This window comes from Corythoichthys intestinalis, chromosome 7 (genome assembly GCF_030265065.1).
Source record: "Corythoichthys intestinalis isolate RoL2023-P3 chromosome 7, ASM3026506v1, whole genome shotgun sequence".
In the NCBI taxonomy this organism is placed as follows: Eukaryota; Metazoa; Chordata; class Actinopteri; order Syngnathiformes; family Syngnathidae; genus Corythoichthys; species Corythoichthys intestinalis.
This window is the reverse complement of record NC_080401.1, coordinates 44,914,539-44,930,468: the sequence shown is the minus strand read 5'-3', so window position 1 is coordinate 44,930,468 and position 15,930 is coordinate 44,914,539. Positions and strand designations below refer to the sequence as shown.

At 40.4% G+C, this 15,930-nt stretch overlaps 1 protein-coding gene across 2 annotated transcripts in view; it reads left to right on the top strand.

Annotated features, from left to right (window-relative positions):
* ncanb (neurocan b) overlaps window positions 1-6,560 on the top strand; it is a 401,378-nt gene extending 394,818 nt beyond the window's left edge. For both annotated transcript variants that reach the window (XM_057841507.1, XM_057841508.1), the window contains one exon: window positions 5,890-6,560. In XM_057841507.1, the coding sequence (XP_057697490.1) occupies window positions 5,890-6,035 (146 nt within the window). In that variant the 3' untranslated portion in view covers window positions 6,036-6,560. The remainder of the gene's footprint in view (window positions 1-5,889) is intronic.
* Window positions 6,561-15,930: the final 9,370 nt, after the last annotated feature.

Below are 15,930 nucleotides of genomic sequence, written 5' to 3'. Positions count from 1 at the left end.
TGTTTTCATGCATGTTGGTTATGATACCGTCAGAACGGTGCGGAACTATGACTATAACTAAGTTTCGGACTCCTGGAATCAGTACAGGTTTAACCTGAGATGCAGCCAAAACAGCTTCAGACCCACCAGGCCTACACCTACACTTCACCTTGAAAGGTAACAGGACAGAAAATCTTGGAAAAAGCACAAAACAACTCCTGAATGATAGAGTAAGACAAGTCAATTTTACCATTGAAAGCCTAAGGGTAAAAGCAGACATATTGCTTCACAAATATCCTGACCGAATAGGTCTGTCAAAAGGTGATCACGTTCACAAAGAAGGCCCAACTTGCTCAAAACAAGAAAACCAAAGCAAGGCGGAAACTACACCTGAGACATAACTCCTCCACTGCAGTTCCTCACTTGAAAGCAAAAAACAGAGGAACTCAACTAATGATGAAAAAGGGGGAAAAAACTGAGAAAGGGAACCTACCCATGCACATAAGGCGGTTTTGGCTGAAGGATTTGATTTTTCTATGTCACTACAACAAGTGTTGTATTGATAAGTACTATATTTACTGGCCTTTAAGTCACTCTTTTTTTCATAGTTTGGCTGTGCCTATGACTTACCGTATTTTTCGGACTATAAGTCGCACCCGAGTATAAGTCGCACCAGCCATAAAATGCCCAACGAAGAGGAAAAAACAAATATAACTCGCACCTGAGTATAAGTCGCATTTTTGGGGGAAATTTATTTGATAAAATCCAATTATGAAAGGCAATTTAATACAATAGAAAAATACAACAGAGAACAACATGCTGAATAAGTGTGCAGTATGATAATGTTACATGATGCATGAACAACGAAATGCGAATATACTGTCCTCACCAGGACGCTACGGCTCAGTCCTGGCTATACAGCGAGCTAAACTCCCATATGACGATGCTTGACGTCCATATAATTTGCTGACTTTATTTTGGCCGTCGTTATGACACCATCATTTAAAGAGTGAAGCTAAAAATAGAAATAATACAAATCAATTTTGTCCTCGATACCAAACAGGTTCGCATCAACGTAAATAAATGATAATTAGCTGCTATTACAGCAATGACACAAGCGGTTAGCATACGTTCGCTAGCATTAGCACATCGTTCAAACAACCACACAACTGGCGCTAAGTGTCCGATCGCGGGTGGAAAACACACAACAACAACAGAAAAGATGATACACACAGGCGTTGCCTCTGCAGAGATATTTTACAAGCAGAAACAATGAACGTAGGTTCGCAGCCGTGTTTCTCTCTCTCTCTCTCTCTCTCTCTCTCTCTCGCCCACTCGCTCAGTGTGACCTGTCCGTCTTCTTCTTGCGTGTGAGCGCTCTTCTTCGCGTAAACAAGTGCGAGTGCGCCCCCACTTGGGCGTGAAAGCGCCACAAACGAAAAGCATGCATTTCAATATAAAAAAAGTCAATAATACAATTGAACACACTTTGCCAAAGGCAGAACGCGAACGTGGCCATAGCTATTAAGAGTTATTCAGGTAACTATAGCATAAACAACATGCTAACAAGTTTGCCAAACCATCAGTGTCACTCCAAAACACCCAAATAACATGTAAAATGATATCATAACGTGTTAATAATTTCACACATAAGTCGCTCCTGAGTATAAGTCATCGACATATTTACATCATTGATGACGTCGACTTGTCGGGTCGGCTCTTTTTAAAGTCTCCCCAAAAATACGATTTATACTGCAGTGCGATATTTTTTTCATTTAGCATTTTTGGGCTGGTGCGACTTATAGTCCAAAAAACATGGTATATGGCATCGCACCCTTAGATGGCGAGATGCCGCACCCTACCTAAAACTCAATGAACATTGGGTTTCAGATTTAATCAACAGAGTTGAAATGAAATTCACCGATGATTCACCGTAAAACACAAAACTCAAAAGAGTTTTTGTTGCTTTTTGTTAGAAAAAAATCCCAAAACATTCATCAGCAGTTGTTTCTACCCACAGAAACAGTCATCAAAAAGATTCATTTCTATGGCAGATCTTTCATTTTCCTTCTTTCTTTTCAAATAAACAGTGTTTGTCCCAAATACATTTTTAAACGACACACTCTGACAGTCTTCACTTCATAACCTTTCAGCATAATAATGATTGCTCCTCAGAGGAGAGATAAAGGCTTGCATGCCTAACTATTTCACCGGAATCTCATTTCACTGATGAAAAAACACGGAATAATGGCGCTTGTGTCTAAAGTGAATAAGATTGCTTTTCCTGCGGCGCTTTATCTTTTTTTTTTTTTTTTTTTTTTTTAATTCTATGGCCCTGAGTTCTAATGTTCTTATCGTTGATTGCAGACGGCATTTCTTTGTCGGCAACATCCGAGAAGGTACAGGGAGGACATTTGGCAGTACAGCCTGGGAACAAGCTTATGAGTGGGTAGCTCTCGACTAGTGCCACATAATGAAAACGTGCCTTAGTGTGGTGGATAAAAGTGAGCGTCTTTTGAACTTCACAACATTTCTTGACATCACAAAAATCTGTTGTCCACTTTGGTTGTTATTGGTGGGGCTAAGGTGCTATTTGCTACTACGCCCACAAACTCTTTGTACAAGATCGAGCCAAGAGGTTTTTTGTTGTTTATAACAAAATACGTTTTCCATGCTGTTGTACAAGTGTAAAATTGAAGTTAGCCAAACATTCATACATTAGCGCTTTTGTTTGATCTGAAGATACGATATTAATTTACTCACATTAGTAGTCAGTTCTAAATTTATTGGATTTAGGAATGCACCGAATTCTTGCCTGAAAGCGAAAACCGAATACAGTTGTACCTCTACTTACAAAATTAATTAGTTCTAGAAGTAGTTTTGTAAACTTAAAATTCCGTATGTAGACGCATTTTCCATGTAAATGGCTAATCCAGGGGTGCCCAAGTCCTCGAGAGCCCCTATCCAGCATGTTTTCCATGGCTCTCTCCTCCAAAATACAGTGGGGCAAATAAGTATTTAGTCAACCAGTAATTGTGCAAGTTCTCCCACTTGAAAATATTAGAGAGGCCTGTAATTGTCAACAAGGGTAAACTTCAACCATGAGAGACAGAATGTGGAGAAAAAAAAACAGATAATCACATTGTTTGATTTTTCAAGAATTTATTTGCAAATCATGGTGGAAAATAAGTATTTGGTCAATACCAAAATTTCATCTCAATACTTTGTTATGTACCCTTTGTTGGCAATAACGGAGGCCAAACATTTTCTGTAACTCTTCACAAGCTTTTCAAACACTGTTGCTGGTATTTTGGCCCATTCCTCCGTGCAGATCTCCTCTAGAGCAGTGATGTTTTGGGGCTGTCGTTGGGCAACACGGGCTTTCAACTCCCTCCACAGATTTTCTATGGGGTTGAGATCTGGAGACTGGCTAGGCCACTCCAGGACCTTGAAATGCTTCTTACGAAGCCACTCCTTTGTTGCCCTGAATGTGTGTTTGGGGATCATTGTCATGCTGAAAGACCCAGCCACGTCTCATATTCAATGCCCTATGCCCTTGCTGATGGAAGGAGATTTTCACTCAAAATCTCTCGGTACATGGCCCAATTCGTTCTTTCCTTTACACAGATCAGTCGTCCTGGTCCCTTTGCAAAAAAACACAGCCTCAAAGCATGATGTTTCCACCCCCATGCTTCACAGTGGGTATGGTGTTCTTCGGATGCAATTCAGTATTCTTTTTCCTCCAAACACTAGAAACTGTGTTTCGACCAAAAAGTTCTATTTTGGTTTCATCTGACCGTAACACATTCTCCCAGTCCTCTTCTGGATCATCCAAATGCTCTCTAGCAAACCGCAGACGGGCCTAGACGTGTACTTTCTTCAGCAGGGGGACACGTCTGGCAGTGCAGGATTCGAGTCCCTGGCGGCGAATTATGTTACTGATAGTAGCCTTTGTTAAGGCCAAGTTATACTTCCGTGTCGGACCTGCGCCGTCAAGGAAGACCCGAGTTACGACCCTGCGCCGTAGCCTGACGCGCTCCTCTCGAATTTTCTAACCTTCGCATCACGTAGACGCGTATGACGTGGCAGAAACGGACTGTGATTGGTCCGCTCAGACTGTTGTTTCCGGTTCAGCGCGAAATCACCGCCATTGTAGAATAGAATCAAACATTATTTTCTACACGCACAAATGGACCAAGCCGACGGGAGTATCATCGAAGAGCAAGTCTCGTCAAGACATTATCATTCGGCAAGGTCGGCGACAGGGGGAAAAAAAAATTTTTTTTAAATGGAAGAACCGCCAAGACGTGTGTGTTCGGAATCGAGTGGCCACACGAAGCGGTGATCCAGTTGGCCAAAAACTGCCAACTTTTCTCACTTTATGTCATATTTTTGGTTGGTGCACTTCATCATTTATTGTGTACATATGTTTGCTGTGAGTCTGTGACTTATTTACGTGCCATACTTCAAGTATATGAAGAATAAAAAACAGATTTGGTGTCAAAAGAGTTGTTTTGATCTTTAATTTTCAATAACAGACAGTTCACACACGATACATCATCACTGATTGAGAGTGCCTCGGTGCTTTTTATGATAACGTTAAAATCAAGGCTCCCAGCGCAGTTTGGGAAGTTCCATAGACGCCAGAAATCTGCTATGGCTTCCCACTGGCTGGTTGTAGGACACGGCAAACAAATCGGGCTGGAGGGCTTTGCGGACCTTGAACGCAGTGCTCGACGCCAGTTTGAAGCTAGCCGCCACAGCTAGCTCTCTCCACCCGAGTCTAAAACTCTCTTTTGCGGCATCAAAAGTCGGCCAGACCGCCTCGAAACCGTCTTCTGCGTCGCCTGCCCCTCAATATTTGTATGTTCAAAATTTATTCAGTGTTGATGAGCAGAATATTTACTTTGAAGAGTTCCATCTTGCATTTTTTATTTTTTCTACGACTAGCGGAAGTCAACAAGCATGCCCCAAAACCATACAAACATAATGCCACATCCTTGGCGGTGAATTACAGAGCAACGCATTCCCTCATTGCAAAACTATCAAATGTCGAATGACGTCGTAGTCGCTGTGCCGTCACCGCAACGCGGGAGTATAACTCAGGCTTTACTGTGGTTCCAGCTCTCTGTAGGTCATTCACTACGTCCCCTCGTGTGGTTCTGGGATTTTTGCTCACCGTTCTTGTTATCATTTTGACGCCACGGGGTGAGATCTTGCATGGAGCCCCAGATCGAGGGAGACTATCAGTGGTCTTGTATGTCTTCCATTTTCTAATAATTGCTCCCACAGTTGATATTATTACACCAAGCATTTTACCTATTGCAGATTGTCTTCCCAGCCTGGTGCAGGTCTACATTTTTGTTTATGGTGTCCTTCGACAGCTCTTTGGTCTTGGCCATAGTGGAGTTTGGAGTGTGACTGACTGAGGTTGTGGACAGTTGTCTTTTGTACCGATGATGATTTAAAACAGGTGCCATTAATACAGGTAACAAGTGGATTAACCAGTGGATTAATACAGGTAACAAACTCTGACAGCCAGAAATCGTGCTTGTTTGTAGGTGACCAAATACTTATTTTTCACGCTAATTTGGAAATAAATTCTTTAAAAATTAAACAATGCGATTTTCTGTTTTTTTCCACATTCTGTCTCTCATGGTTGAGGTTTACCCATGTTGACAATTACAGGCCTCTCTAATCTTTTCAAGTAGGAGAACTTGCACAATTGGTGGTTGACTAAACACTTATTTGCCCCACTGTATAAAGGAAAGTCACTTACATGCAATGACACTTTTCGGCCACAAGGGGGGCCTGGCCCCACCCTTAAAATCCTCTTATGATTGTAATTCATCTAATGATTCACTTGCATGTAAATGGTGACCCTGGTTTGGTGTCTCTTTTCACCCCCAGCAGCTAAACGCTCCCACCGGTACCGGCGCCACCACCACAATCACCACCACAAGGGCAGGCGGGAGCGCAGGAAGCACAAGCGACACGGCCACCAAGACGCCGGCAGCCAGAGCCCCGACCAGAGCCTTAAGCTGGGCCACTTCTGAACCAAAAGGAGAGCAAAAAAAAAAAAACACCCCTTCCTCTTCTCCTCCGCTTTTCCTTCCGTGAACCCTCTTTTCCTATTTATTACTCCCTTTTCTCCCTCAGCCCCTCCCTCACTTTGGGGTCCCTCTGTATCATTGGAAATTCCAGGACAATAGCCGGGACGCTAGCCGCTCCCTTCGTAACCCTTTTTGCATTTTCCCTCTCCCCGTTTTATCGTCTTACATTTCGTGCTTGAGTACAAATTGTAAATAGCATCTTTTTGGGTTTTGTATGTTTTCTTGGCTTTCTAGTTCGGTGTTTTCTTGTGTGTGTTTACAACTCATTCAGGTCCATCATGTTCATTTCATCTCGTCAGAGTGAGTATCAAAGCCGCAACAGAGGTGGGAAATGAGAGGGAAAAACTTGTTGAAAAGAACTACAAATTTCTACTTGTATAATCCAATTACTGTTTATCCAGTTACCAGTTTTCTGCCGCATATTCACAATTCGCTAATTACAGATTCACCAATTTAAAAAAAAAACAACATATCGTAGCTCAATGCCGTTTTGTGCTCAGGCCAAAAACACGCATAATCTGTAAGCATTGCGTTATATCTCATGGTACGGAACCATTTTCGAGTGAGTTAATATTAGCGCAAATGAAATTTGAATGATCATGTAGTGCTTTGCCGCCATCTTGTGACATATCTTGGCAAATGTAACCCTTTTAACTCTTAAAGGGCTGTTATGCATCTGCGTCGGTGCGTCGTACCCTGCTTAGAACCTACGCCGTAGCCTGACATCCACCTCCCAAAAATCGCGGTGATGCGTTGCTATGTGAACGGTAAGGACTGTTTGGTCCTCACAAAACGTCATTCGATGAAAAAGATTGTCAAATCTGTCTAGGTGACATCCGAAAATATCAAAAGTGCATCTCTTTGTCCAAGCCCCTCAGTGGGTAAACAAGTGTAGCAAATTCACCTGTTCTCTGCCTCTAGTTCAGTAGTCAGACAAACCACCTCCGCAAACGTTTTCTGCGCCTCCTGCATTTCAACCTTTCGCGTTAAAGCAATTCTTTTTCGATGCGCTCCAGATCGAGAAACGGCTGCTCTGACCAAGGGGTGCTGTATGAAAGCCCCCCAAACCACACAAAGATAAAGATACACCCCCCTAGTGACTGGGTGGTACACTACGGCCGGACGGCAGATCCACGCCGTTAGCGCAGACCTTATTTACGACTCTACGCCGTAGCCTCACGTGCACCTTCAAAAAATCCTGACTACACGTCACGTCAAAATCGAAGGGCTGTGATTGGTCCGCTCAGAACGTTATTTCCGGTTCAGCACAACAATACTTCCATTTTCAAACATTCGCAAACATCTTCTGTGTCGCCGACGCTTAAACATTTGTATTCATTGTTCAACTGTAGCTGCAAATACACACGTTCCATTTCCGTTGCTATTGCTGTCGATGAAAGGAGGAAAACTAAAGGAATTTGACAAGTGTCCCCCAAAACCATACAAAGACAAAGCTACACTGGTGAATTACAGAGCAACGTGTTTCCTTGAACTTCAAATGCACAGTGATGGCGTCGGGTCTACGCCGTCGCTCCGCCGTCACCAAAATGTGGAAGCATAAATCAGCTTTCACTTATACGCAAAGCTTCAAATGCTCATCGACGGCATAGGGTCAATGCCGTAGCGACGGCGTCAACCCGACACAGAAGAATAAATCATGCATCAGTGATTGATGATATTAAAGGTGGGATATCGCCTATTTTTCAGGCATATGGTATAATTATCTGGGTCTTTAAAAAAGACCCAGATAATGTTATTCTGGGTTTTTTTTTTAATGGGATTCCTTCGGCGCGCCGCGCAGCCCAAACCACTTAACTGATCGGCACCATTCAAGTATCGACAAGTCCGGAATTTTTGCGCCACGCAGGGAATTTTTCAAACGGCTCCGAAAAATTTTCCATTGCACCGCAGACGGCAATTTTCCGGAAAAAAAAGCAATTTTCAAAGTGTATCTAGTCCTACAATTTTTGACCAAATTACATAATTTAGGTATCAAAAATTCCGGGACGGTGAGGGGCATAAAAGTTGTATACAGAATTTGGAAAAATTTACGGTTCCCTGGAAATTTCACAAAAACTTCCCCATTCATTTTTAATGAGAAAAAAAAAAATCAAAATGTATCTAGTCCTACAATTTTTGACCAAATCACACAATTTGGGCATCAAAAATTCCAGGACAGTGAGGGGCATAAAAGATATGTACAGGATTTGGAAAACATTTACGGTTCCCCGGAAATTTGCCAAAAACTTGCCCATTCATTTTGAATGGGGGAAAAAAGACAAGTTTCAAAGTGTATCTACTCCTTCAATTTTTGACCAAATCACACAATTTGGCCATCAAAAATTCCGGGACGGCGAGGGGAATAAAATTTTTTGAAAAAATGTACGGTTTCCCGGATATTTGACAAAAACTTGCCCATTCATTTTTAATGGGAAAAAAGGAAAGTTTCAAAATGTATCTAGTTCTAAAACACATTCAAGTAACAATTTTACCTTGAGTATATTTGTGAAGGCTATATACAGGTCCTTCTCAAAAATTAGCATATTGTGATAAAGTTCATTATTTTCTGTGATGTACTGATAAACATTAGACTTTCATATATTTTAGATTCATTACACACAACTGAAATAGTTCAAGCCTTTTATTGTTTTAATATTGATGATTTTGGCAAAAAAAAGTCAAGAAAAACAAAAATCCCTATCTAAAAAAATTAGCATATCATGAAAAGGTACTCTAAAGAAGCTACTAACCTAATCCTCTGAATCAACGAATTAACTCAAAACACTTGCGAAAGATTCCTGAGGCTTTTAAAACTCCCAGCCTGGTTCATTACTTAAAACCGCAATCATGGGCAAGACTGCCGACCTGACTGCTGTCCAGAAGGCCATCACTGACACCTTCAAGCAAAAGGCTAAGCCACAGAAATACATTTCTGAGCGAATAGGCTGTTCCCATAGTGCTGTATCAAGGCACCTCAGTCTGTGGGAAGGAAAAAGTGTGGCAGGAAACGCTGCACAACCAGAACACCAGACCTTGGGGGACCTGCAGAAACAGTGGACTGAGTCTGGAGTAGAAACATCCAGAGCCACCGTGCACAGGCGTGTGCTGGAAATGGGCTACATTCTCCAGAAGAGCTCTCCAGTCCCAGCGTCTCTTAAACGGATCGTGCATAGTGTCTTGTTTTGATCTTCTTCTTGACAAAGGTATCAAACACACAACGTGCTGACAACTTTGTTTCTTTATTAACACATGGAGCTAACAGTACGAACACAGCTTGGGGCTCTCGGCAGGCTGTGCTTCTCTATCGCAGTCCCGCATCACGTGACCAAAACAGTTAAGTTGCGTGCACTTCAGGGTGCCTCGGAAAACATTATATCAGAATATTACACATATTTACGGACATTACAGTATAAAATAAAATAATAATATGCATAAATTCATTTAAACAACAAATCCCAAAAATTGCATGCTGTTTATAAAAATTTAACGTCATTTGAAAGAGTCGATTTGTTGATGCACTGAAAAGCTGGGCCAACAGATCACACCCCTGACATTAAAAAAGAAAAAAAACAACTTGAAATTTGCGGCATCTGGGGAGCAAGCAGCCAGGATCAAACGGTATTTCAACATGCTAAAAAGACAGTTGCATATACTGTATTTTTTCAAAAAGAAGGAAGATGGTTTAAAACGAGTCAGAAAAGCACATAGAAAAGAGAGAAAAAAAAGGAAGGTCCCAGAGCATGGCAAGTGGGCATTTGCATTTTGTTTTCAGCACCATTTTCTGCGTATGTTCCGGGACTTGTCCCCGTGTCGTCATCCCTGCGCTGTCATACTTACTTTGCGTTCCGGCACTTTATGATTTACAAATTAAGCACTGATTGGCACTCGTTGTTTGGATTAAAGTTGATGGCTTTTCACATCATCGGCATTAAAAGCGTTAAAGCCAGATGTCAGTTGAGAATTTTGGGTATTCGTGGCTAACACATTACCGTGTTCGTATTTTATCATGTAGCATAGAGCATTTCAGGAAAAAAATTAAGAGTAAAAAATATTTTTGTCCACAAACAAAACAGAAAAAACATGAATAGGTGAATTTGTAAATAGTCATCTGCAAATATGCCAAGGATTATTGTAAATCGGTTCAATTCGCACCTTGTATAAAAGCCAGAGTTTTTCCCACCTCTTCCTTGTGTTTAAGCAATTTTCGCCATCCTTATAAGTATTTTGGTGGATACGACGTCTCTATTTCTTAGTCTCTGTGTGAAAGAAACGAAGGGTGTGTGTGTGCGAGTGTGTGTGTGCACGTCAGAGGCACTCACTCATGTGGCTCTAAAGGCGGGAAACAAAAAGCAGTTTGCTCCCTTTTTCCTTGACAGTTTGCTGTGTTTTTTACCCCCTCTTCTAAATCCAGCAGTTAAGGCTTCAGTTTGTGGGATTAAGTCCACATCAGTGACTGCAGTTTTTCTTATCCTTCTCTGATAGTTTTACTTACCCACCTTTCACTTATGGTTAATCTCTATTCCTCAGCAGACACAAGAATCCACTCTAGCAGCCTCTCACTAAGTTTGGAGCCTGTTTTAATCTAGTGTTGCATTTGGTTTATTGTTAAAGTTATGAAGTGTGCCAAAAGGCATGTTTCCACCAGCTAGGTCCAATTGAAAAGCAATACAACACTTAGTATGAATGATATTTATTATAAAATAGTGTTTCATTATGCAGATGGCAAATTTTCAAACCACTGATCATTTAGAAAAAGTGTTTTTTGGCAACCCTTTTAATTTTTTGTCTTAGTCTTTTGGACAAAAATACTTAGGGGACACTTTTTGACATTAGGCTTAATCTTTGAGCTAGCGGGGGTTTAATTAGTCGGCGGAGTTGATTTCAACAAACTCCGTGCAGTAAGTTATTTGTTAGTAGGGATGTCCCGATCCAGGTTTTTGCACTTCCGATCCGATACCGATATTGTTTTGCACTTCCGATCTGATACCGATACTGGCCGATACCGATACCGGCCTATCTGAGCATGTATTAAAGTTTAAAGTTATTCATCCTCCTTACTTAGTTGTCAGACTCATGTTGAAAAAGGTTTTAGTTCTCTTGATAACAACTAGCCAGCTGAATTAGGTGAGTTGGAATAACACACAACGGTTGGTAACAACAAACTGACCAGTTTATTGAGTGACAAACAAAAAACATAAATAACAAACAAAAATGGCATAGTCAGTCAGTAAAACGTGCAAATAATATTGTAAACTGTCTTAAAAAAGCAAAACACACAAACAACCTCAGTGGAAAATCCCACAAACCCCCCAAACTTTTAGATGTTTTTAATGTTTCATGCATTAGTTACAAAAATTGTATAAAAAGCCTCTCGGGTTTAAATAAACGACTATTTCAGTATCAAGTTAACATTTTAAAACTGTAAATAAAATACTCAAGTCCCCATTCTGTATCAGCATCTTTAAACTACATTCAATTCATTTAATTTTGCGAATCAACTGTTAAAGTTATTAAAATTGCTCCCGTTATTCCATAATTTCCCTTCTGTCTACTTTCGACATGTGAAAGTTTTAAAACTGTTTTGAAGATGGATTCAAGCCATGATTTTGCCGATTTAGGAGTATTTTAGATAAAAAGTTAATTAGGTTCGCTTGGAAGGTTCACAACAGCCTACTAGGGAAGTCTCCTGCTTTAAGATGGCGGCTGTTTACTAGCGCAACTCGTTTTCAATACTTCAATGTTCCTAACACCGTCGAGTCTGTCATTTTGCATCTAATTCTATATACATATGATATATATTATCTACAGTAAAACGATGTTGACGTAGTTCGTAGCGGCTGTCAGCAGCAGTCAGGTATTCTTGTGTTTTTTATCCAGCGGCACGAGTTGAGCTAAATCCGTGAGTTGAGCATTGGCATTACCCGGGTCTATGACAAGCATGATGTTTACTTTCGGGACGCAATGCGGTCCGTTTCTCATTGCGTCCCGAAGACCGCGCTGTGTATTAGTTCCGCTTTACTTGACATATTTCAATAATCGGAATTTGGATGTTTGTGAATCGTTCTCGAATCTTCCACGGCCGAATCGCTCAAGGATGTAATGACGGCTGGGCATGTTGTACCGTGGTTCTAAGTGTTGGATGGTGCGTCTTTACGCACGAGAGATAATGGCTCGTCATCCAGAATGAATTCTTCGGCAATGACTCTTGTTATTCCCTGGGCTTTGGGACTGTCGAGTGCCAGTTTGTCAAGCATAGCAAAAGTTTCTGCCAGTGTTATTTGCGTAGGGCCTTTCTTTTTGTCTTCGGTTTTCTTAACATGCTTCTTATATTGTTCGTGGTGGTATTTCGCTAAATGCTTGATTAGGTTGGTTGTATTAAAACTTCTTACCACTCTACCACCACGCTTGACTTTATTGTGGCATATGTTGCACTCTGCCTCTTCGTCTTTGTCGTCCTTTAAGGTGAAATGATCCCACACAGCTGACATTTTTTACCGATAAAATCTCTCGGTAAGTTGGGAGACGGTAATGTAAATGTAGTGTGCTGAAGGTGTGCCGTAAAATGCGGACTGGATTTTAGGGAAACTGAAGCAAAAACTGGAATGGATTATGTAAATCGGTGCGCTGGAAAACCCGGACCGGACTTATAAAAAAACTGGATCGGAAGTCTGGATCGGAATTTTTCCGTGTTGGCCGATCCGATACCGATGCACATTTTTTTGCCCATATCGGCGTCCGATCCGGTCCAAACATCGGATCGGGACATCTCTGTTAGTTTCAGGGCTCCGGAGTGGCTAAGCTAGCACGAGTCAATGGGCCCGTTCTAGCATGCCGATAAAAAACAACATATGCACAAATGAAAATTACCGATGACCCATGCAGTCAATAGTGTTGGCTATGTTTTCACATGAAGTTATTAAAACTTACCAAGGGATGTCACATCTAGTATGAACAGCAACATTTGTAATCCAGCTAGGGTTGCCAACCGTCCCATGCAAAGCGGAATCATCCCGTATTCAGAAACAAAAGTACACGTCCCTATTGAGCTTATAAGGAACGCGCTTTTTCCCGTATTATCACGAAACGATGAATATGCAGGGAAATGTTTTGCCCCGCCTCTCCTGCTTTGTGACCAATGAGCATACGAGTTTTAAAATGACAAAACGAAATCCTTCTCATATCGCTTATCATGACAATAACGGAAGATAACAGCAGCATTGACGACCCATAAAATAATGCGGTACAGAAGTTATTTTATGCTTGCACTTTTCTTACTGCGAAAATGTTCGGCTTTGTATATTAACCCTCACGAGTCCTATGATCACGCCTGCGTGATCAATCACGTGGTGTCTTTAAAGTGCCATGATTTTTTTCCTTCCTCATGAAACACTCTAAAGTGAGGATTTTTATTTAGCATTGGTCGACCACAGAAAACCGGGAAATTCGCTCGTTTTAATTAGATGATTGAAAATATCTTTACTTGTGCAAGTGGGAACGCAACTCAAACTGGGAGGCACTAGTCCATAGGCGGAGTTTGACTTTTGGGGCAGGAGGGGCACAACATGTTGATGACCCTGAAACGCAGTGTCAGCAATAGAATTAATTTACAAAAATATTTATAATAATAAGTTGACAAAGACCGTTTTTTGTTTCCCATCATTCTTGAGGAGAATTCTAAATCAGGCTGCTTAGGCAATACTTTTCGCCAAGATCATCATCCATTGAATATGGTAGGCCCGCCGATGTCGTGCCAATGTAGTTACCCCAGTCAAAAAGTGTATCTCCTGGGTGGAGCCATATGGAGGTAGATTGGTGTCTTCATTATTTAATCCAAAAAAAAAAAGTAGCTTCAATAAAAGAAAATTAAAAACAAAACCGTTGCTTAAATCAAAATATATACTTTCAACCAAAAAAAATGTCGCTTCGATCAAAAATAAATGTGTTTGAATGCAAAAATAAATTTGAAACTAAAAAAAATACAAATAAAAAAAAAAACGTGAAAGCTATTTTTCTTTGATTTTTTTTTTTTTTTTGATTGAAGAAACTTTTTTGATTGAAGTAGGGCTGTCCCAAACGACTAATTTTCTCCCGATTAGTCAGCCAACTATTTTTACGATTAGTCGACTAATCTAATAATTAAAAAAAAAAAAATTAATTTCGTTTTTGTTTACTAATTTAGCAATGAAATTTTTGTTGACGCTTATCAATTCACAAAAAACATATTGGAACACTTAAGTTATTTATTAAAGTACAAATAAACACATAAATAATAATAAATCACAAATAAACAATTAGTTCAAATGCTGATAGAATTTACTAGTGTAGCATCCCTGATTGAAAAGGTGGTCTCTTAAACTGATGGTTTACAACTTTTATTCCATCCTTGATGTAATCACACCGTAAGAGCTATGGTGCACACAAATAAAACAACACAATTAGAAATTAACAAAAACTTTTCACCTTTTTCCTTTTAAACCTTATTTATATATCAATGAATTGCCTTTACCTTAATTTATTACCTTATCATTGACAACCTCTCCCTTGAGTGCAATCACTGTATATACTGTATATATTTATGACCTTTTAACCTTATATAATTTTCTATACCATAAAATAAACCATAACATGAAATAAACCTTTCAGTTAGCATTAAGGACAATACTAATAGCACTTATGGGCCCATTGTCAATGAAACGTTATTATTCAGTAAGGCGACAGCACCCTCTGGTGTACAAAAAATGAAAAAGAAAAAAATTACAAACGGTGACGGCGCTTGAGGTGTTTATTCACGGCCGACGTGCAGCCAAGCTTGGCATTGAACAGACAGGACAGAAGAGTGTACCCTCCGTTGTTTCTTTGAAATAAGTCAATGTTTTGGACACTCTGGTGCGCTTTTTTTGGGTTTTTGCCGCTTTCCCCGCTTGCATACAGAGCATCCGACATTCTGAACTTTCCACGCATGTATTTTTTTTTAACCCTTCATTAACCGTCGACGGGATGTTGTGCTCGTCGACGGATTTACGTCATCGATGACGTCGACTATGTCGACTAGTCGGGACAGCTCTAGATTGAAGTAATGTTGATTTGTGTTTGGGCCACATTTTGGAAGGACATTTTTGTCTGTACTATTCAATCATAAGTAAGTAGCTTCAAAATATATATTTTTAAAAAGAAAATCACTTCAAACCAAAAAAAGAAACATTTCAATCCAAAAAAAAAAGTTTCTGAATGCGAAAAAATATTTGAGATTGAAATTTTTGCATTGAAACTCTTAATTTTTCATTGAAAAAGTTTTCTAACGCGACGAGTTACATCTAGTGTATGACGATCACTTAGCACAGACCTTAAAAGGCTAAATCAACATTGCATATTCTCTCATGCCAAGATAAGAAAATAAATCTTACCATGCGTTTCGAAACAAGCAAGATGGAGCACAGCCTAGCTTGAAAACATCCTAAAGTCCGGTGAGGAGAGTGAGGGGGAGGCACAGCATATCTCACATGAGCAGGGGTGAAAGTGGGCCAGAACGGTCAGGAACGCAGTTCTGGTATAAGATTCAGGGCCGGAATTCTGTTCCGGTATAATATTCAGGGCCGGAATCCTGTTCCGGTACACGGTGTTTTGATTCCGAAAATATGACAGCAACTGTCAAAACGCGATGTAAAAAAAATAAATAAAAATTCTAAGTTGCCACACATACATTTCAGCTCCAAGAAGAAAACAATCTACCAACATTAGATTTACATACACAAGTGTTGACAACAAGCATAGTAAGGTGTTGGGTAGCGTAATCCGTTTCCACCAATATTTATTATTGATTTTATTCCACGGACGGCAT